The sequence below is a fragment of the Anastrepha ludens genome, chromosome 5, assembly GCF_028408465.1.
Source record: "Anastrepha ludens isolate Willacy chromosome 5, idAnaLude1.1, whole genome shotgun sequence".
NCBI lineage: Eukaryota > Metazoa > Arthropoda > Insecta > Diptera > Tephritidae > Anastrepha > Anastrepha ludens.
Genome location: NC_071501.1, coordinates 83,998,304 through 84,021,083, shown reverse-complemented (window position 1 = coordinate 84,021,083; position 22,780 = coordinate 83,998,304). Strand labels below are relative to the sequence as shown.

The 22,780-nt window shown below is 39.8% G+C and overlaps 1 protein-coding gene across 1 annotated transcript in view; it reads right to left on the bottom strand.

Moving 5' to 3' along the window:
* The window catches only part of LOC128864784 (cadherin-related tumor suppressor-like), a 136,035-nt gene that overhangs the window by 92,530 nt on the left and 20,725 nt on the right, over positions 1–22,780 (bottom strand). The window contains exons 4-5 of the mRNA XM_054104542.1: positions 19,281–19,482; positions 5,051–5,391 (exon numbers count right to left, since the gene is read on the bottom strand). Coding sequence (XP_053960517.1) covers positions 5,051–5,391; positions 19,281–19,482 — 543 coding nt within the window. The remainder of the gene's footprint in view (positions 1–5,050; positions 5,392–19,280; positions 19,483–22,780) is intronic.

Genomic DNA, 22,780 nt, shown 5'->3' with positions numbered 1-22,780 from the left:
AATACCTATATTTTCTCTGATATTTTGTGCATTCAACAAGTGATTTTAATCGCGTATAGAAGCACGTGTTGTTAAAAAATAAAATGGAATCTTCGAACGCGTATAAGAGGCATATTTTGTATTTTTTTATAAAAGTGGTAAAAATGCAACAACTGCTGCTGCAGAAATAAACACTGTTCACGGGAAAGTGGGTGACGCAAAAGTGGGTTTAAAAATTTCGAAGTGGTAACTGCGACGTGGAGGATACCCCGCTCGCTGGTCGTCCTGAAGCCCTTAACTCCGACGCCTTGCTCGAACTCGTGGAAGCTGAGCCAAATTTGGCAGTCGATATGATAGCTCGGAGGTTAACCTCATCGCATGGAACAATTCACAGGCGCAAGGTTCAGTTGGCAAAGGTTTCAAAGCTGGGAAATGGGTTCCGCATAGACTTTCCGTCGCCAACCTTCAGCAGAGAGTGAATGTGTGTGCTCAGCTGCTGCAACGGCTTGAAAATGAAAGTTTTTTGAACCGTATGGTTACTGGTGATGAAAAATGGGGGCTTCACAATAATCCTGTTCGCAAACTCCAATGGTTAGATAAAGATGAAACACCAGAACCGACCCCTAGAGGCGATCTTCCCCCCAAGAAGATTCTCCTGTCTATTTGGTGGAATATGGCCGGTATTGTTTATTATGAACTTCTGGAACCAAACCAGACGATGACTGCTGATTATTATTCCCATCAGCTATCAAACCTGAATGAGGCACTTAACCAAAATCGATCGTCTTTAGTGAATAGACGCAAAGTTTTGTTTCACCATGACAACGCAAGACCTCATACCGCAAGGCAAACATTAGGCAAGCTGAACGAGCTCGGATGGGAGCTAATGCCACATCCACCATACTCTCCGGATATTGCACCTTGTGATTATCACCTTTTCCGTGGACTTCAATCCCATATGAGTAACAAGACCTACTCCTCAAAAGAAGCTATAAAAAGAGATATCGAAGGGTATTTTGGCTCCAAGGACAAACAAATTTTTGAGCAGGGAATTAAAAATTTGCCTAAACGTTGGGAAGATATTGTAAATAATGAAGGAAAATATATTATTGATTAATAAATACTTAAAACATCTTTTTTATTAATTTTAAAACCACCTTTAAAAAACGCACGAACTTATGGGCTGACCTGATATTATTAGATTGGTTTCCTAGACCTAAAGAATATGGGGAAATGAAGTTCTAGCTAAAAAAGAGCAAGAACATGCCTCTAATTGACCCTGAGGATTTCTGTGAACTTACAAAAAGACATATTAACGAATTTCTCACGAAGTGGGACCGTCTTCTTCACTAACTCTATGAACTTCGCGAACTGATTTATTATTACTTATCTACACTTTGAAGCCAACTTCGAACTGCCGATATCTTTTTTAAGAGGAGCTTTTTCATGGCAAAATACATCCGAAAGTTTTGCCATTGCCTGCCGAGGGGCGATCGCTATTAGAAAAAACTATTTCTTCATTTTGGTGATTCACCGAGATTCGAACCTGCGTTCTTTCTGATTTCCGAATGGTAGTCACGCACCAACCCATTCTGCTACGGCGGCCGCTGTCAAATCTTACTGAACAGAAATATCGACACAGTTTGCCATTCTTAGCTGTCAAACCATAGTTACCGATATCGAGAGTTCTTATGCTGCTAAAAAAATGCCCGGTAACATCGACAAGAAGCTGAACAAGCATTTTTCGCACTTGTCGTTATTGCAAACCATTAACAGTATTATACCGAGCGAGAGAATTCAAATTTTGTCATTGCATTTTTATTTGGACTATAGTTGGACAGTTTTTGGTAAACGAAAATGCTTGCAATTTTAGCGTTGTTGCCAAATTTCACCCAACAAGTATTTTCGTACTACATTTGAATTATTTTGCATGGAATGAAATCGAGCTAATTTTTACTAAACTATTGAGTTTCTCTTAGCTTTTGCCAAAAGAGAAACCCTCGAAATGTGGCAGCTCTTAAAATAAAACATTACTAAAGAGTTAGCTCGATCTTGAAAGACCCTTTACATGCTCTGTTCTGTATTTCAAGTCATTTAGAGCTGGGCTTTAATGCAAATATTATTATGCAATAATTGCAGTTTAAAAAAAATATATAACGGCAATTTCTGTCACAGAATACTGTGTAGTAGTAGAACGCCTGCAATGCAGGGTTGCATTTAAGGGACCTTGGAAATTTATATTAAAAAAGAATCATGGCTGGAAGTATATTTATTTCCATGACTGTTGGTTGGTTGGTTTAAATGACGATTTACCAAGAATTCAATTAGCGCTTCGGCTTCATTTTATTGCCACATCTTCCCTTCCTTCTTATATCGGTTATTCGTATGTATCCAGTCTGTGCCATTGAGAAACCTTATAAGGTTGTTAAGGTTTGCACCAGCATTTATAGAGGATGCATCTGCGATACCCTATATCGTCGAGGCATTGCACCGAGAATTATCCAGCTAATTAAAGCCCAGTACGATAGACTCAATTGTAGGGTTCAATATAATGGAAGTCTATCGTCCCCGTTTGACTCTATATCTGGTCTTCGGCAAGGTTGTCTGATTTCTCTATGCTCGATGACGTACTTTCAAGACTTGTAGACGGATGCCGCGGAGGCATACAATGAAATTTCAGCAAACACCTTGAAGACCTAGATTACGGCGATGACATATGCCTATTGTCAAAAAAGCACTCCGATATGCAGAAAAGCTCGGCGTTTTCGTGGAAGAATCGAAGAAAGTTGGGCTAAAGATTAATGGGGAAAAAATTAAATCACTTAAAGTAAATGTCGCCGATCCAAGCAGTAACTTTAGCGTTATCAATTCCAGCATTCAAAACGTCAACAACTTCATCTACCTGGGAAGTGTAATTTCTAAGGATGAAGGTGTAGCAGATGGCATACAAAGGAGAATCACAAAAGCTCATAGTGCGTTTGCTCAATTGAACAGTAAAATGAATTCTAAATCGATTTCCACAAATACAAAGCTGCGTATTTTCAACACAAATTTCAAACCGCTCCTTTTGCATGGCTGTGAGGCCTGGCTCATGACAGGCTTACTCGCAAATAAACTACAAGTTTTTGTCAACAAATGTTTAAGATGTTTACTGCGGATGTGATGGCCCAGAATAAGCAATAACAGAGAGCTTTGAGCGAATTCAAACCAGACAAAAATAAAGCAGAGAAAGTGGCGGTGGATTGGCCATAGTCTTCGAATAGATCCCACAGAAATATGCAGGCAAGCTGTATAAAAAAGGACACCTTAGGTGTACTTGAAAGAGAATTTTCGAAAAAGAATTTAAGGCTGCAGAGAAATCTTTCAAAGAAGTCAAAGTCATCACAAAGGATCGTGTTCGTTGGAAGCTTTTTGTAGAGGCCCTATGTCCCATCAGGGAGGACAGGAATTAAGCAAGCCAGAGATGTACGAGGTTCTCAGAAGGCGTTTTGCCAAGGTTTTTTTCTCCGGCTGATTGAAATGAAATTTGAAATGGACGAGCCAAGGAGCACCAGCAGATTTGGTGTCTCCTAAAACACTCAGGCTAAAGAGCCCATTGTATTTAAAGCTCTGGAAAGGGGGTAGATAGTCAAGGAGGGAAGGAGAAAAGTATCAGAGAGAGAGATAGGAAAGAATATAGACAGAGATAGAGATAGTTAGACCTGCGAGAATTTTCCAGATTCTTTGGAAAATCTGTGAATATCATACAGTTTTAGAGAACGAATATTATTCATTCTCACGATATAGGAATCCAAAACTCGTAGCCGTGTTCTAGCAAAGGCAGGACACTCACAGAGAAAGTGGTCAATGCTATCCGCCTCCTCAATCAAGACAGGCATATTGGGTCCTCAATGATTCCAATGGCGGTCATATGCTGACCCCATGGGTTGTGTCCTGTAATGATACCGACCATCAACCGTACGTCTTTCCTTCCAAGTTTTAGTGTGGCTGACTACAACTACGAGTATATATATATATAGGTTGGTTAAATTTCAAGGGCCGGTGTTGATTTTAAATAAAAGACAATTTTTTTAGGAAATTATTGTCATTTCTCTTTATTATGATAATATTGGTATGGCTCAATTACGTATGGAGTAAAATATCGGCCAAATGGACGCCGCGACCTCGGCGGCACACCTCGATCCGATGGTCCAAATTTTCGATGACGCTGAGGCATAATTGAGGTTCGATGCCGTTAATGTGCCGAATTATCTCATCCTTTAGCTCTTGAATTGTTGCTGGCTTATCGACGTACACCTTTTCTTTCAAATAATCCCAAAGAAAGAAGTCCAGCGCTGTGGTTGATGTTTAGCTGTGGTTCACATTCAACATCGGCCCTGAAATTTGACCACCCTTTATATAATTGGCGCGTACACCCGTTTTGGGTGTTTGGCTGAGCACCTTTTCCTAATTCTGGCGCGCATCTCGATGTTGTTTCACAAATGGAGTGACCTACAGTTGCAAGCCGACTCCGAACCGCAGATATTTTTTACGAGAAACTCTTTCTTGGCAGGTGAGCAATTTTTTCATGGTTGATTACAACTATGACAGTATGAATTGTAAGGGATACCCATTGCGGCTGCTTGCTCACTTTACAGAATTACTTCATTCGCATTTTGCTCTAAATTTTACTACTCCATTGCGCGCTATATTTTTTCATTTTGCTTTATTGCGCCCTACCCCTGTCTAACTGTATCAACGTACCAACGCGCCTATGTAACATTTTCCCATCGGCCATTACGGCATACCAGCGCATATTTAATAGGCCATCAGCAGCACAACTACAGCCCACCGGCATGGCCGCCTGTTGCATGCGGAAGGCTTGCCAACAGTAACTACACGCGAATTTAAGAGCCAGCGCGCACCAATTAAACACGCACACATACACATACACTCGCATGTGGAAAATTCTCAACCATTTTCTGTTTCTTGTGTGTAGTATTGTTGTGTTGTTGCGGCTGCAGTATTGCAGTATAGGAAGTGACTGCGCATGAAAGCATATTATTTTTCTATTCTATTGCATGCAAATTACCTGCACTGTAGATGATAGACGTTGTTGCGGTTGTTGCTCCACATATTGTTGCTGTCGGTGTTGACGTTGACGTCGTTGCTGCTGCTGCTGCTGCTGCTGCTGTTGGTGATGCTGCTGATGTTGGAGATGCTGTGGCTGATCGGTCGCCTCGTTGTATGTTATTTGTGTTGTTGTTGTTGGAAATTCTTTGGCACAATCTCTTGCGGTTACAATTAAATTATATGAACTTTTCGTTTCTCGATCAAGTTCACGGCGTGTACGTATCGTACCGTTGGCAGCAATTTCAAAGTCGTTATTATCATCGCCCGACGTAATCGCGTACTCGATGCGCCCGTTATCGCCTTGATGAAAAATGGGATAGAAATAAACAAAAGAGACCAATAAGTATAACAAAAAATAGGCACTTTGGAGAAAAACTAAGAAAAATAAAAAAAAATCTTTAAAGCTAAAAAAAAACTGATTAAAAAAAATTGCTTCAAAGTCTTACAAAATCGTATAAAAAGGTGAAAAAAGTAATGCAACAAATGGCGCAGCAGTAGCTGCACCACAGCATCACTACTGCTGTCGATTGCCGTGCGATTGGGTATCGTTAGTTTGCTTGTGGCTGCTGCATAGTTGCTGGTTAGCTGTCTACTTAGTTCGTCAGTAGCGCAAAGTGGTTGCTGTCGCTTTGTTAGCAGCAGCTCGCCCGGCGCTACCTTATTCTACCGATTTCTGCTATGCATTGCTCGTTTTATTGTTGTTTTAGTGCTCGTATATTATTACTGTGGTGAAATTATAAATTATTTGCTATTGCAACCATCAAACTTTCCTTTTGTCTTCGCTCCTGCAGCGATTTTCGTTGTAATTTCAAAATTTCTCTACCGCCGCCGATCTGCCTAACTTTTGTGGCATTTTTGACTTTTCACTTAAAACAACTCATGTTTTTTCGCTACCCTCACGCCTTACTCACCGCTCTGCGCAACCACAAGCGCGCATACCAGAAAAAATATTGAATTCTGCGGTAAATGCAGCAGCAGATAATTTGATGAAAATTATGACGCCTTTTTAAATTTGAAGTTAACTTTACTTCGCCTGTATGCATTCATCTGCTCACGTTTGCCTACATCCCAACACTTATTTGGTTGTGATTTTTCTTGGCCTATCGCCATTTTCTCGCCTATCTTGTAATCATAACTGTGCCGCGCTAACTTACAACTACTTTTTGTTTTTTGTATTACCCCGTTTATGCTTTATTGCTTTGCTGCAACATCCACGTATTTTTCTTTGCTTTTTTTTTGCTTCTTTTTTTTGTTTGAATTTGTTTGGAAAACTGCTGGCACCCACTCAAAAAGCGCAGTGGCACACACGCCGCTACTTTTGTAGCCACACTTTCGACATAGGCCTCAAAAGTCATGGCACTTCAGCCTCCAACTGGTAGGCAACTTTATCACATCAACTCGTCCCGCAGTGGTTGCTGCAGCTTCTTCTAACTATATGCTACAAGGTGGCGCTCGAACGCGAGGACAGCTGGAATGCAGTAAAGAAATACATTGAGAACGTACCACGAAAAAAAGGTAGACCTCCACACAGTACAACATAGCGATGCCTCACAGGGAGAGACATAAGAAGACGAGCCTCTACCGTCAAAGCTGGCTACAAATATAGCGGACCCAGACGTGGTTGAATAGTATTGGCCCATTTCATAGACGTCGTTCAGCAGTAATGCATAAAGTAGTTACGTGAAAAGAGTCTCCTCAGAAGGAGAGGCGAGATTGTTTTAGTGGCGGTAGACGACGGTCACTATAGGTAGGTACGTAGTAGCACTTACGTGCCGTTTTGATATACCATAATGTGGACCATTACCTGTGAAAAGAACAATTTTAGGAAAAGAAAACCTTCTACAACCAACCAGTGCTGTTGATGTAGTAGAGGAGAGAAAAGGGATCTAGGCTGGAGAATTTCTTTAAGCCATCCCCAAAGGGCACGCTAAGGAATCTCAAGCGCCTTGCCGCCAGAGCCGGACATTTGCAGAGAAAGTGTTCCACAGTCTCTTTCTCTGCAGGAGCCCCACAGCTTCTGCAATAGAGGTTGTACGGAATTCCAAGCTTCTCCGCATGAGTACCGAGCACCCAGTGACCAGTGAACACCGCAGTGAGTTTGGAAATTGAATGGTGGGGCATTCCCATGACCTTAAGCGTTCTGTTTACATCGTATTTAGGCCATTGCGTTTTCGAAATAGCACACGATGAGACAGACCTCCATCTGTCTTGCGCTTTTTTAGAAAGAAATTGTGTAGTTCTGCTTTAACAACGGTCAAGGGGACACCGATGTCTGAGAATTGGACAGCTGAAACCGGTTCTGTCGACCCCTTCCTGGCAAGCCCATCGGCAATTTGATTTCTCTCTATATTCCTGTGCCCAGAAACCCAGATAAGGGAAATGTTTCCGGCACGTTCGAGACGTTTGACTTCCTCCTTACAGAAGTTCACCAGAAGAGTGCTGTATTACGGCGACGACAGGGCCTTGATCGCAGCTTGACTAAGCAACCATATGTCAAAATTGGCAGAACCACTAAGTTGAACATCCAAAGTACGACACGTGGCTTGAGACCCCATTTTTTGCCGAACATAGATTTATGTACAGGCGTAGAAGGCTATAGTGGCCTGCTCAACCCGATTTTCTATGTGCAGCTTTCAGTGGAGCTTGGGGTCAAGTATTACACCAAGATACTTGACTTCCGATGCGAGTGTAAGACACTGGTTGTTTAATCTTCGAAACTTAAACGGTGGAGGCTTCTATTTCCTACGGTCGCTGTAAGTGTGAAGGCATTTTGAACCTTACCTCACCCACCAAAAAAAAAAAAAAACGAGACAAGGTGGCGCAAAATTAATCATCCAATGGGAAGATTTATAATGTTCGCAAATTTCTGCAAATGGCATTGCGAACGGCAGATGAGCCAAACAGTAAGCAATGGAGCGCGCAAAGGTCAACTAAAAAAAAAATCTCCTTCACACAAAATAATTTTTTTTTTTCATTTACTAAAAAAGTTATTCAAAAACAAAATTGCTGTCTAATTTTGCGCCACCTTGTAGAAGTACCAGCACTTTACTACTGTTATACGACTATGACTACTTCTACTTACTATCACCGCTGTTTCTAGCATTTCCTTCAATGTCTGTTGCTTTTCTGCACTCTACGTCATCGCTCAGCGCGAGCGCATTACCATTGTTGTTTTTGTTTAAATTACCATTGTTGCGATTTCTTTTTTGATTATGATAAATTACTGTTGATTTAACACTAAACCCATTTACCATTTAGCTCTTCAGAAGAGCAGCTACAATGCACCCAGCAAAAACGGGTAGTTAAGAGTAAATTTCGTTATTGAAATTTGTTGAAAAATTTACGCTTTTCATTTACTCTTTTACAGCAAAAACTCTGTATGCGGTTTGACTTGTTAAATCAGAGTAGTTTGGTTAAAAAAGAATAATTAGAATGGAATAAAATTGGAATAAAATTAGGCTGCTTACTTGTCTCACCAATAAAGTGAACTTTACTAACCGAGTGGATAAACGTATCTTAGCTTTAAGGAGCTCACATCAAAGAAGAAAATTTCGATTGAAAAAAGGTGGTATCACAATTGGCCTACATCAGGCCTAGGTGTGTCAATAAGCAACTACTAGACCTACCTACACTTGGTACCACTTTTTTAACAAACCAATAAAGTCAACTTTACTTGAAGAACCTCTCTTTAAAGAAGATCAGTTCGATAGAAAAAAGCTAAAAAGTAATGAAATTAAAGCCAATTTCTTAGCTAACCTATAAAGTAAACTTTACTAACAGACCAGTTAAATTTGTCTGAGTTTTAGAAGCTCACATCAATGAAAAAATGTTCGGTTGAAAAAAAGATTTCAAAAGAAGTAAACCTAGGAAGCTTTCTTAGCTAACCAATGAAGTGAGCTTTACTAATCTAGATGATAAACTAATCGGTAGTTTTATTCCCATTCTTAACTTTAAAAAACCCTCTTTAAACAGGAGGTGTTCGATTGAGAATTAAACTAAAATGTAGTAGGCTTAGAGCCATTTCCTTAGCAAACCAATAAAGTCCACTTTGCTAAATTAGACTACAAAATATTTTTATCTTAAAAGACCTCTGGTTAAAGAAGAGAAGTTCGAACGAAAAAAAACTAAATATTGTAAGCCTAAAACCACTGCTTTTCAAACCCATAAAGTCAACTTTACTACCCGTACAGATAAACTATTCTTAGCTTTAAAGAGTTCACATCAAAGAAGAAAAGTTAAGTTGAAAAAAAAAATAACTAAAATGTAATAAAATTAGGCTGCTTTCCTATCTAACCAATGAAGTGAGCTTTACTAATCTAGCTGATAAGCTATTCCCAACTTTAAGAAGCACTCGTCAGAGAAGAAGAAGTCGGTAGAACAAAAATTGAAAAGTATTTGAATTAGAGCCCTTTTCTTGCCCAATAAAGTCGGGTTTACCAAGCGAGCTTGTGGATTACTTCTAACTTTTAATAGTTCAAGTCACAGGAGAGAGGTTCGACTTAATAATAAACCGAAAGGTAACAGACTTTCTTACCTAACAAAATAAAGTCAACTTTACTGACGTGAACGAAAAACTGTTGCTAATAAAAGGTAAAAGGCAATTAACTTTGAGATATTTTATTTATCTAACCAATAAAGAGGACTTTACTAAGCGAGCCGATGGATTATTTCTAACTTTAGAGATTTCGCGTCTCAGAAGAGAAGTTCATTTGAAAAACAAACCGAAAAGTTAAAAGACTTTCTTATCTAACCAATAAAGTAAACTTTAGTTACCCCTACGATAAACTATTTCTGATAAAAGTTAAAAAGTAATGGACCTAGAGATACTTTTTTTATCAACCAATAGAGCGAACTTTATTAGCCGAGTAGATAAACTACTGCAACTTTAAAGAGCTGGCGATTGAAAAACCAAAACTGAAAGACAGTTAAATCACCCCTGATGGCGGCACTAATACTGACATTGAGTACAGCATAAGGAGAGTCAGAGCACCCTTCGCTACGCTTAAAAACATAGAGCTTAGAGCTAGCAGCTGACCGCCAGAACAAAGCTAAGGATTCACAATTCGAATGTGAAGTCATAAAGACTCCAAACTTTTCTAAACCGCTGTTTAAAAGCTATGCCGCGCATACTGGGTTTTTAATGACGAGCTCCTTACTTGAAACGAAACGAAGACCGGTTGAAATTGAAGTATGCAAATGAAATTGGAAATGGATAGGCCGTATAAACCGTAAACCCGCGTCTGACCTCAGTAGAATGCGGTGAAACTAGAATCTGCAAGGCTCTCGCCGAAGAAAACGGCCGAAAGTAACATTGAGATGAAGTCTGTATGACGAATTCACAACATCTGACGACCCGCTCACTTGGCCGCAGATAAAGACAAAAGCTGCAAATCGATCCCAACCGAATTGATTTGTATCGGCATTTGACGCCCCCAGTGGGAGCGTTAGCTAATAATAATAATAGGCCTAGTTCTACTGTCTTACCCAACCGATAAAACCTACTTTACTGAGCGAACCGATAAATAATTCTTAGCTTTCAAAAGCCTTTTAAATTTTTTGAACTATCTGACAATAATAAATGTGCAGTTACAGAGTCAACTTCAGCAAATGTGGAGTATAAATCTACTATTTTGCTGAACTGTTTCAACACAGGTAGCATCGCTTCTATATCTTCATCTCCTAAATTAATTTTTGGACCTTTGATTGTCGGCGACGGCGAGTATCGTTGACAATGAAACAATGAGGTATATGAGCTTCACGACAACATAACCATAGTGCAGCGAATAAAGTTCCAGCGGCATGAGTTTTCACAATCTTTGGTTTCAACAGAATGGGGCATCATATCAGACAGCTCTTCGAGCAATCGGATCCTTTAGGCACCATATTCGGTAATCGGGTGGTGAATCCAACTGGCCGCCTCGGAGCCGTGATTGGTCTCCTCTGGACTATGTTTAAATATCGATGTAGCACCTAAAGTACCTCTTCCGTATCTACCCAGCATTTTGAGGATCGCAACTAACTTGCCTTGGCATTGCAAAGGGCTGCGATATGCAATTTAATGGTGGAAGACAAGAATGATAACTCCCACTTCTTGTAGCCCATCCACTGTGTTCGCCTTCTCGTGGGGATGCTGTTAACCGAATGTGGAGACCGAGTAGGCAGCTTTTTCAGAAGTTGTAAACCTCGGTGAAGGCACTAAGAACAAAAGAACATTGGTGAGCCCCTGAAAAGGGAGTGTTCTTTAGGGTGTCACCCTAATATCAGTATAAAAAACTTTGTCACGCATCAAACGCAGCCTCGGCTAAGGAATGACCAATAATGGCACTGACTCTTGCAAAACGTTCAAAGGACTACGATTTGAGAATTGGAAGCTTCTTATGTTTAAATTATTATCTTCCAATTTGAAGCTGCTTGAGTCTAAATTATTATCTCGTGACCAAAAGTTAAGGATATACAAAATTTTTATGCGTCCCATGCTTACCTCTGGTTGCGAACAATGGAAGCTAAAAACTACTGACATTAATCAGGTAATGGGATTTGAAAGAAAAATATTGCGAAGAATATATGGACGTGTAATACTCCAAGATTGCACCTACCGAATTAGATACAATCATGAGCTGGAACTATAGCAAAAAACGAAACACTGATAAAATTTATAAAATCTCAGAGGATAAGATGGCTCGGGTACGTGTTTAGAATGACCAAGTAGAAAACAACTCAAAAGGCGATTGAATTACGCCCTGCTGGAGGCCGAAGGAGAGCACACCCCTGAAAGAGATGGCTCGAAGACGTGGAAGTTGATCGTGAAAAGCGAAGCGTGCGGCGGTGGAAAGAGATAGCCTTAGATAGAGACAAATGGCGCAGGGTTGTGAATGAAGCAGGGGTTCACCCCGGACTGTGATGCTAAGAAGAGATCAGATAACTTAGCTGCCTCGGTTCTGTCTTTCGCCTCGCATTGAAAGATACCATGAATCAGAGGATCAGCAGTATACCCCGGGTAGGATCTGTAGACTTCCGCTTTCGTATACTTACCATACTCTGGGAAACTTGGCTACCTACATTAGGCGACATTTGTGGTCTATTTGAAATCATTTTCGTTCAGCCAAGTTAACCTAACCTAATCTACTTCTGGAGTTACTCACTTTAGTAGGTAGTTGACTTGCAAGCTCGCCTGGGAGTTTAACAATTTATTCCAAATCGCATTTACAGCAGCATATTTTAAGCCAATTACATTTTTGTGTGTGGTTTTCGTCCACACCTCTGAAAATTGTTACTCAAACTGAAATTGTTTTATCTCTTTTCTTTGTTTCTTTGTATTTGTTTTTACTTATTTTTTCTCATATTATTTCTAATCCTGTTGCCACCGTCGACATTCCTAGCTTAATTTATCGCAATAAATAAAAATGGTGAATGGTGAAAAGCAGCAATAAAAAAAGCCAATGAATGGCAAGACGTCTCAAACAGTAGAGAGACCCAGCAAATGCGCAAACAGAAGCTGTGGAAAGGTGTCAGTCATAAATCGTGAGATACTCATTTTTCTGCGCACTTTTTATTGCTGCTCCCCTATAGTTGTTTGTGTGTTGTTGTTTATGTTGCACCGTTTTGACAAACTCGCAGTCAGCAGCCGTAGTAGTTTCATCGTTTGCCAGTTGGAAGATATTATGATTACTTATTTTATTTTTACCACCAAACAGACAGACGAAACATTTAAAGTACTTACGGTTGCTTAGTGGGTCAATAGGTGAAGAACGTTTTTAAATGCGCCAACAATCGTAAAGTAATTTTTCGTGTAGGAAAGTGTGGCAAGACTGGTGTGTACGCCATAATAAAGGCAAGCAAGTTAGGCGCTTTGGATGCTATGAAGCGAAAATAATCACGACTGGATGAAACCTAGTTTTGAATGCGAGTTTCACTGAATGCCTGCATACATTTTGTGGACTTAAATATGAATATATTATTTTTGCTTTTATTGCACTTTGTTTTTAGAAAATCGAAAAATTAAATTTCGCACAAATTTATAGAAAATTCCGCAATTTGCCAAATTGACCATAAAATTTGATGTCTCTATGCCAACAAAGCTCACTTTTTTATAGTTACATGCAAAATTTGTGGCCCATTTTGTTGTTAGTAGCTGCAGACATTTGTGGCAGTCAGCGTGCCATTTCGTAATGTCGTCATTATTGGCTTTGCTGTTGTTGTTGTAATATTATTAAATACACACCCAACAACATTTGGGGAAAACTGCTGCAGTGACAGTCTAAATGCGCGCCGTTGCTATGGCATAAGCGGAGACTAGGGATGCTAATTCCGTAATCTTGATGTTTTTTTTAGAAAATTTAAAAAAAATAGAAACATCAGTTTCGGGATCTTGAAATTCGGTAAACCCAAAATTCCTGCATCCCAGTGTCTCTTACTTATGAAAAACTAGGTTTTTTTAATTGAGTGCCTCGATTTGCCTTGATGATGAGTTATGAGTTTTTTTTGAATTACTGAAAGAAAATCGACATTAATCCATATTACAGTCTGAATGAGCATAACTTAGATTAATTGTGCAAGATTATTAATTAGATTAGATCAATTTAGGGGTACACACAACTTGTCCATTGATACTTTCTCAGCAGGTTTTCTGTGCTATGAATTTAAAATACGGTTAGAAAACGCATTACCAAATGTTTTGCCATTCCTGTAGTCATCCAATAAATGAATAGCTCCCAATTCTAGTTTTTATGGTTTTTGCACCTACAGGGTGAACAACATGAAGTGTTACCTATTCAAAACACCATAACTTTTTTGTGTGAAATTAGTTTTTATTGATTTCACAAAGTAAGTTGTTCAAAAATGATTACGATTTTAACATATATTCACTTTAGCTCGATATAACCACCTGTTGCCTTGACTGTAGCCATCAAAGCTCAAAAAATGAGTTGCATGCTGCACGAAGGTGATCTTGAGGTATTTTGGCACATTCTCGTATAATCGCTTTTTTCAGCACATCCATACTGGCATATTTTTTAGTCCTCACCTTGCTCTCCAAAATGGACAAGATGGAATAGTCCATCAGATTTGCGTCTGGCGAATTTGAAAGCCATTGTGTGGGCGCAATGAAGTGTAGAACATGGGTTTTTAACCATTCTTGGTTCACACGAGCTTTATGAGACGGTGCCGAGTCCTGTTGGAACGTCCATGGTATACGACCGAAATGTTTGCCTACCCACGGCTCTAAGGCAGCTTCTAAAACATTTTCCCGATATTAAGCCGCATTCACTTTGACACCAGGCTCGATAAAAACGATTGGAGAGCGTCCATCAGCGGTCACTGCAGCCCAAACCATTACTTGCGATGGGAAATTGCTTCGAGTGGCCATACGTAGGCTCAAATTCTCGTATGAGCGTTGGGTCAAGTAAACACGATCGTTTTTAGTGTTTATGAACTGCTCAATTGGGAAATTTTTTTCCTCAGAAAACACAATGTTGGGAAATTCGCCACGTTCGTGCAAGCGCAACAACTCCTTTGCTCTTTCGCACCGAACTTGTTTTTTGCTGGGGTGAAAGATCGTGTGCTTTTTGGAACTTGTAAGCCTTGACCTTGAGCTCATTTTTCAATATGCGTCGAATGCTGTCTTGCGGTATTTTCAGTTCTTTGTCCATTTTTCTTCCACTTCGACGTGGATTTCGTTCAAGTCGAGCATTCACTTTCCGAACCATTGTTGGCCTTGTTGCGGGTTTTGTTTGGTCCATCTCCATAGCGTTTTGCAATGCTACCAGCATCATTGTAACGTTTTATAGTGCGATACACAAACATTTTATTCACTTTGAGGTGACTGAGCTAAGAACAGTGGCTGGTTGTGCTTTTCAGCCAAATATAACGCAATCACACTATTACGTTTGAATTCCATCACAGAAAAAAAATCAACAAAACTGAGACGCAAATGCTTTTGATGGCTTATCCCTTTCCGACCGTGTACGCACAATTGTGCGTATAAGTTTAAATCCTAATATTTCCGAAAATATCTGCGCTAGTGCAATTTAATCTGATATACACAATTGTGCAAGCTATTTTCTTAATAAAAACACAACGAACAGTTATTGGCGTCCGTAATTTTTCGCGAATTTCGCTATTTTGATGTTGCATTTCAATCATTTGCAAAAATGAATCAAAGAGTAAGTTAGAAAAATTATTTAAATTGTGTAAACCGAGAAATTTATATTTAAAAAATGTGTTATCATAATAATAACAAAAGAAGTTTTAATTAAAAAGTGAAATTAAGTGTATTTTTCTGACGTTAATTAATGTACAGCCAGTTTAGTTTGAAGTGACACAATTGTGCGTGTTAGGACTTGTTTAACGAAATATATATATTTTTTTTTCAATCAGAGCAATTGACTGAAGACGAAATATTGGGTGCACTATTAGACTCGGATTTGGAGGACTTTAGTAGGGATGATGATCTTCGAGATGCTACTTGGGAGTTACCTGGCGCGCACAGTGAATCTGCAAATGATGAAAGTGATGACAGTGACGAAGAGAATGGCGAAGGTACTGAGGAACCACCAAATGAAAACAGCAATCGGCCAGAAATTTAGAGGAAGAGACCATTTAAGATAAATCTGGAAGATAGTGCTTCCATTTCTGTCGAAGTTAACATAGATGTGGAGTCCCCTAAATACTATTTTTATAAATATTTTAATGATGACTTTTTCAAACACGTTGCGGAATACACAAACAGATACCATATGTTTTCGAAAGGAAAACCACTGGGGACTACAATTGGTGAAATAAAGAATTTCTTTGGCATAAATATTGCGATGGGCTGCATACGTTATCCAAGATTGCGCATGTACTGGGAGACCAAAACGAGGCTTCCAATTGTTGCTGATACAATGTCCCGTGATCGTTTTTTTCTTTTGCGAATGGGCCTCCATGTTATGGACGAAAATGAAGTGACAGAAGCAGGGAAACAATCAAATGTTTTTTGGAGGATTAATCCTTAATGGAAGCTGTAAGATCGGCATGTCGGAGCATTCCTAGAAAGCCAAGAGATAATTATTCCAGGAAAATGATCCCATTTACTGGTCGTTGCCCCGTGAGACAAAGCCTTCCTAACAAACCTAGAGGAGTGGGATTAAAGAACGAAGTATTAACGACATCTGAAGGGCTGCTACTCGCTTTTGAAATCTACCAAGGAAAGACGACACCACTTTCCAATACGAACTTAGGCGTAGGTCCAGCCTTCGTTTTACGTTTGGTTGAAACCCTTCCAGAAGGTTCAAAAGTGTTTTTTTGACCGATACTTTACGACAATACCACTTCTTCAGGCTTTACTAAACCGTGGTATTTATGCTACAGGGACTATAATGAGGAAGAGAATAAAAAACATCCACCTTACCAATGAAAAGGGGTGATTTGGAAGAATTTTGTCATAGCGAGGATATTATTGTCGTGGTCGAGTGGAAGGATTCCAAAGCGGTCATCTTGGCATCATCAGCTTATGGTTGCGGGCCCGTTTCCAATGTAAAACGCTGGGAAAAAAAGGAAAAGAGGTATGCTGAAGTACCGGCTCCAAGGATAGTGCGAGAATACAACAAGTCTATGGGAGGGGTAGATATATGTGATCAATTAATGGAGGCATACCGTTCGTTTTTCAAAACTCGTAAGTAGACGCTGAAAGTTTTCATTCATTTTATTGATCTTGCATGCTGCAACTCCTGGCTACAGTACAGAGAACCTTGCAAAATAAATTCGAAATCTCGAGCGGATTCTCATGACTTACTAAGTTTTAGATTAGCATTAGCTGAGCAACTGATAGCTGTTGCGAAAAGGCCACGTGAATAGTATATCTCCGATACCGAAGAAGAAGAAACTCCAAGTGTATCTAAAAAAGATCGACCATTTGAACAGCCATGCATTGATAAGAGGCTTGATAGGTACAATCATATACCAGGGGAGCATGATTTGTCATCAGCAAGATGTCGCAGGCGTGTTGGTTGTAAATCCCGCACACGTTTATTTTGTACCAAATGTAAAGATTATTTGTGTTTAAATAAAAGACAAAATTGTTTTGCGAAATATCATACAGAAAAATATTAAAAGTGCCTAATAAAAATAAAATAAATTAATATTTCTAGCAACGTGCATTTGTACTTATTTATAGATTTTTATTTGTATTCAGGCTGAAACGCAACAATTGTGCGTATCCTGGAAATAAAGGATACACAGAAGATTCGGCGAAATAAACTTTTTAGCTATTTTCTACACTGACCAAAGTGATAGGGACCAAAAATGCATACCAAATGGTTGGCTAGATTTGCCATAGGTCGGAAAGGGTTATAAACAATATACTGAACTGTCATTAAAATAATTTTGACGTTGATGTCATAAACTGTTTTACAGATACAAGCAGTGTGAAGTTGGTAACACTTCATATCGTTCACCCTGTAAAGCGCAGTTTTAAGGGATAATAGGAGACAATTTTTCTGAAACCTGATAATAGAAATTTCTGTAGTTTTTCGCTCTTAAACCGAAATTTCAGTTTACTTGCCTTAACTTGCGAACTTCACGTCTTTCACTGAATTTGTCCAAGTAGATACTTTCAAATGTCTTATTCGAAAACATCTAACATTGTGTGTGTACTAAGATACTGTACTTAAGATACTCGATTTGTGTACTGCAGTGTGTTAGTGAGTTTGATGGCCTTGGCATTATCCTTGATAACAAAGTTTTTTTAATAACCATATAAAATATATTACTTCAAAATTTTTTTCCATATTGGGACTCATCAGACGGCACGCCACTAAGTTCTCTGATCCCTACACAATCCAGTCACTCTAATTATATACATCGCTTGTTAGGTCTCATTTAGAATACTCTGTTTTTATTTGAAGACCAGGTAATCATCAAGCTATCAATAGAATCGAGTGTGTGCAAAAAATGTATATCAAATATGCCCTTCGGTCTCGGAACTTCATTGTTCTCATGCCATCATATTCTGCTCGTCTCATGCTTATATGTAAGTGTTAAGTCCTTAGAAATTCGTCGGTCTATGCTGTATCTGTCCTTTCATCATCAGCAACTAGCGATCACTGAGCTGAGGGTTAGCTCTAGCGATCACTTAGGAACCTCTATACCCTTTCATGGGGAACACTTTGAATCTAAATATGCCAGTAATGCTCTCATTGCTTGTGCTTTGCGTAAATTAAATTCCATTAGTAATGATGTCGTTTTCCTTTTTTCGCGTGCATTACTCGCAAATTTAGCCTTAAAGTTTTCCCCAAAAAAAGGGTAAAAATTGCGAAGACTTCTTTGAGGCACATTAAAACCTATCCGCTGAAGTAGAGCTGGGCAATCGGCGATGCCACTAACAACATTGAGATCAAGTGAAAATGAAATGACTTGTCTTCTATTGAATTTTCTAGAGATTTTATATGTAGATTAATTAGCATTTAAAAACGGGTCAGAGGCTTCAAATTGTACGGAGCGCAATGCTTGTAAAGAAACATTAGTTTGGTGTAAAAGAAATCCATTTTTTTGCGTAAAATTTTTGCGTTCTTCAGCTCCTGGGCGATGCTACGACTTCTAACATGTTGGTCAACTGCGATTATTTCTGTGATTTTATCGACATTTTCTTTAACAGAAAAATGCTTGAACAGAATCGGCAAAGCCAAAGCTCCTCTTGAAAAACCATCTGCAGTTTGGAATAGGCTTAAAACTGGAGGAGGAGGAGCTCGGCCAAACACCTAACAGAAGTTTATTCGCCAATTATTTATTTATCCTTTTTTATTGCGACATATGAAACCTAGAGTCTAGAAGAATAAAACTAAAAGATCCTTAAACTCTGTTACACTTTGTAGTACCTTATTAGAAATGTTTGAGGATGTGTTAAACTCATGCGAGTTGAAGCTTCTGAGCATCCAGTGACTCTTTAACAGATGAGAAAATTTTAAAATCATCCAGGAAAAGCACGAAATTCGAAAAGGAAAAACATTTGCTTATGTCGTTGATAAAAATTCGAGCATGAATTTGTAGTGAACTAAAAAAAGCTATGTTCCGTTATCAAGTTCGGGATCGTGATATTACTTTTATGTAGCCCCGAAAATCCTGAATTTTCGAAAACCCCAAATCGTGGCATCAACAATGGCCGCTTATATTAAGGCGAACTGAAGTAGGTGTGTGCTTCCTTAAATATTTCTTACCTGAGTCAATATCTGTCGCTGTGACCGTTACAATCGGTGTGCCAATCGATATATTCTCGTATATCTCATTCGAATAACTCATCGGATCGAATATGGGCGCATTATCATTCAAATCCAACACATTGCAGTAGACAGTCAATGTGGTCGAGAGACTGGGATGCCCATTGTCCTGCGCTTGCACCACAAGGATGTAATGTTGTACCTGTATGAAGAGATAAAGATGGTTAGTAAGATAAAGTAAAATTGTAATAAAATGTATGTTATATTTAATAATGCAACTATGGAACTACGCAATGAAAATCATGCACCTTCTGTTTCTTTTTAAATCGAGAGAAAATCCCTCTATTGGAGGGAACATTTCTCTAAATTGCTGGCTGGCGATGATGCTATCAATATCGCCGCTAGGGAAATAAACCCAGCACCATCAATTGAAGACAACGGCGTGAATATTCCTCCACCTAGCTCTGACGAGGTCAGTGTCGCTATCCAGCGACTAAAGAACAACTAGGCAGCTGGGACAGATGGATTGGCGGCAGAACAGTTCAAGGCCGGCGGCAATGGCCTGATTGGGTGCATGCAACAGCTTATGAGTGAATTATGGATAGGAAAAGCATGTCCAATGACCTTTGTACTGTATTGAAAAAAAAGCAACTCTACTATATGCGCCAACTGCTGGCGGATCAGTCCTATCGCCATCTCAAGTGATGTTCTGTCGCGCGTATGGTATGAGAAACCAAAACCATATGCTAGCTCTTTGATTGGACCTTATCTGTGTGGTTTAAGACCTGGGAAGTCCACCATCAATCAGATCTTCACAGTATGCCAAAAAGATAACGACATAACCCAACATCTCTTTGTCAATTATAAGGCTGCTTTTGATAGCCCGATAAGAGATCGCTTTGATTCGGCCTTGCAAAATGCCATTGAGCAACAAGTCCAGCTCTGTCAAGTTGGGAAACGAGTTCTCCGAACCGTTCAATACCGAGTGAGGTTTTCGGCATGGTGATCCACTATTGTGCATCCTCTTCAACTTCATCATGGAAAGGGTACTGCAGAGAGTCGGTGTTCATACAAATTACACTATTTTCACCAAAAGCTCCCGTTCAGCCCCTTGCATATGTTGATGACATTGGCATCATGGCGCCCTGCAAGCGAGATGTTACCGCAGCATTTTTCGCTAGCGAAAGAGAGTCAAGTAGAGTGTTTCTGGCGGTTAACGAGGGCAAGACGAATTTTGGATCCAGCATTTCAGCGGACAACTAAACTTTTGAAATTGTCAAGGAATTTATATATCTTGGCAACGCCGTCGATGTCAGCCTGGAGCTAAACCGACGAGTGCGGCTTGTTAATAGGTGTTACTATGGTTCCGTAAGCAAATGTGTAGCAGAGACCTCGCTTGGCCGACAAAAGTAACACTCTGCAATACGCTTATCTTACTCGTGCTCCTCTATGGCGCTGAAGCATGGGTTGAGTCACAGACTGATGCAGCCGTTTGAGAGATACGGGTATTCGAAACAAAGATACTTCGGAAAATCTTCGTCGTCTTCGTGTTGGCGAGAACTACTACCTCGGAATGAACCACGAGCTGGTCCGGGCTGTCGAAGAAAGGAGCACCCAGTGACTTTAGTTGTCTAGCTGCCAAACCAGGTCATTTACAGAGAAAGTGCTCAACAGTCTCCTTCTCTGAAAGGTCCCCACCAGGTTAAAATTAAATGATAATGCTATCTTTTCCGCGTATGTGTCGATCGTCCAGTGACCGGTAAACACAGCTAAGAGCTTGGGAATTGAATGGCGAGGAGTCTAAAAGACTTTCTGAGTCCTCCGTATATTGTATTGGGACCAAAGTGTTTTAGAAATAGCACATGAAGAAATGGAGCTCCATCTTTTCTGCGCTTTTCAGAGAAATAATTTGTGCACTTCCCCTTTAACAACCGTCAGGGGGATGGCGATGACCGGGTAGGAGGTCTCTGAGGCCAATTCAGTCCCTTTCCTGGCAAGCTCATCAGCAATTTCATTTCCCTCTATGTTCCTATGTCCTGGAAGCCAAATCAGAGAAATTTTACCTGCACACCCAAGATACTTGATCTTTTCCTTACAGGAATTTATTAATTTTGTTCTGCACCATGGCGTCATCAGAGCAAGAAACAAGAGAACATGTTAATATCTCCCTCGCTGCCGCGTTCCCTAAGCATTTTGCATGCCTACAGAATGGTACATGGTGCGAGCGTATGGATGCAGAAGCTCCAGCAAATAAGGTGTTCAGTTGACAAGTTAGAGAACAACGACGTAGGGGAAGGCCATGCCTTCGATAGAAGGACTATGCCGAGGAAGCCCTATCATTGCTTGGCGTAACAAATTGGGGACGCGCGCAAAGCAGAGACCTTAACCCGGGAACGGGTTATGGTCCCTGATTAGGCCCTATAGGTAAGTAAGTAAGTAAGTAAAAAAGTGAATAAAATGAAAAAGAAATGAAAATGAGAATTATCATAGAATTTAAGTTATATCAAAATGTAGTGGGACTTCGAAGAAAAAATGGGTAGCTCAGAATAGAAGGTCTTGAAGCTCGGACTATAAGGGAAGTTAAGTAAAATAAATACAGACACATCAAAATTTTGCCAACTGAGATCATATCAAAGGGGATTTCGACCAGGCTCAGGACCTTATGCTACGAGAATATATGTAACTAATGTCCTACCTATCTAGTCTAGTCTATACAAAACAAAAGTGAGACCATTTGCTACATAGGGCTCGGAAGTGTGGTCCGAGAGAGCACCCGAAAGATAATCTCTCAGAATATTTGAAAGAAAGACATTCCGGAGGATGTATGGCTCCAGGCTGCAATCAATGAAAGAGGTGATGAGAGGAGATAATTATGCATTCCGAGGGAATTGGCAAATTCATCAACGCGCAATGGAAATGGTGGGTTGGGCATGTTCTAGGAATCGAAGGCACGCGTGTGCATAAACTAACAATGCAGTACAAACTTGTGGTAACTTATGAGAAGTAAAGGTCACCCGCTTCGGGGACAAATGAACTGCACTGAAGAAGACCTACGAACACTTGAAGTAACCAACTGGTAGAATGGTAGTGCAATGGTCAACTGACTGAGTGCTTGGACTTGTCCAACCCTCCACAAATCTAAATCTAACCAACTGGAAATATCTAGCAAGAGACAGATAGGTCTGGAAAAATTTTATAGAGACGGTTAGAACCCAAACCGGATGGGATGATGAGGATCTCTTTACCAGCTACTTTTTTGAGTACAATTTTCGCAGTTTTTGTAAATAAAATAAAAAATCCTGTCACTTTATAAGAATGGGCTTGCAATGTCTCGACTAAGCGTCAAAGTGCTGAGAAGGAATTAACAAATGAATAATAAAGGCCCATAAACTGCCTTAGAATAAATGGTACGACCTGCACAAAAGAAACCCCTTTCTTTCTCTCCAAGTGTTTTTCAAATGGGAAACAAAAGACTTACCTTTCTTTTAGTTTTTAAGTCA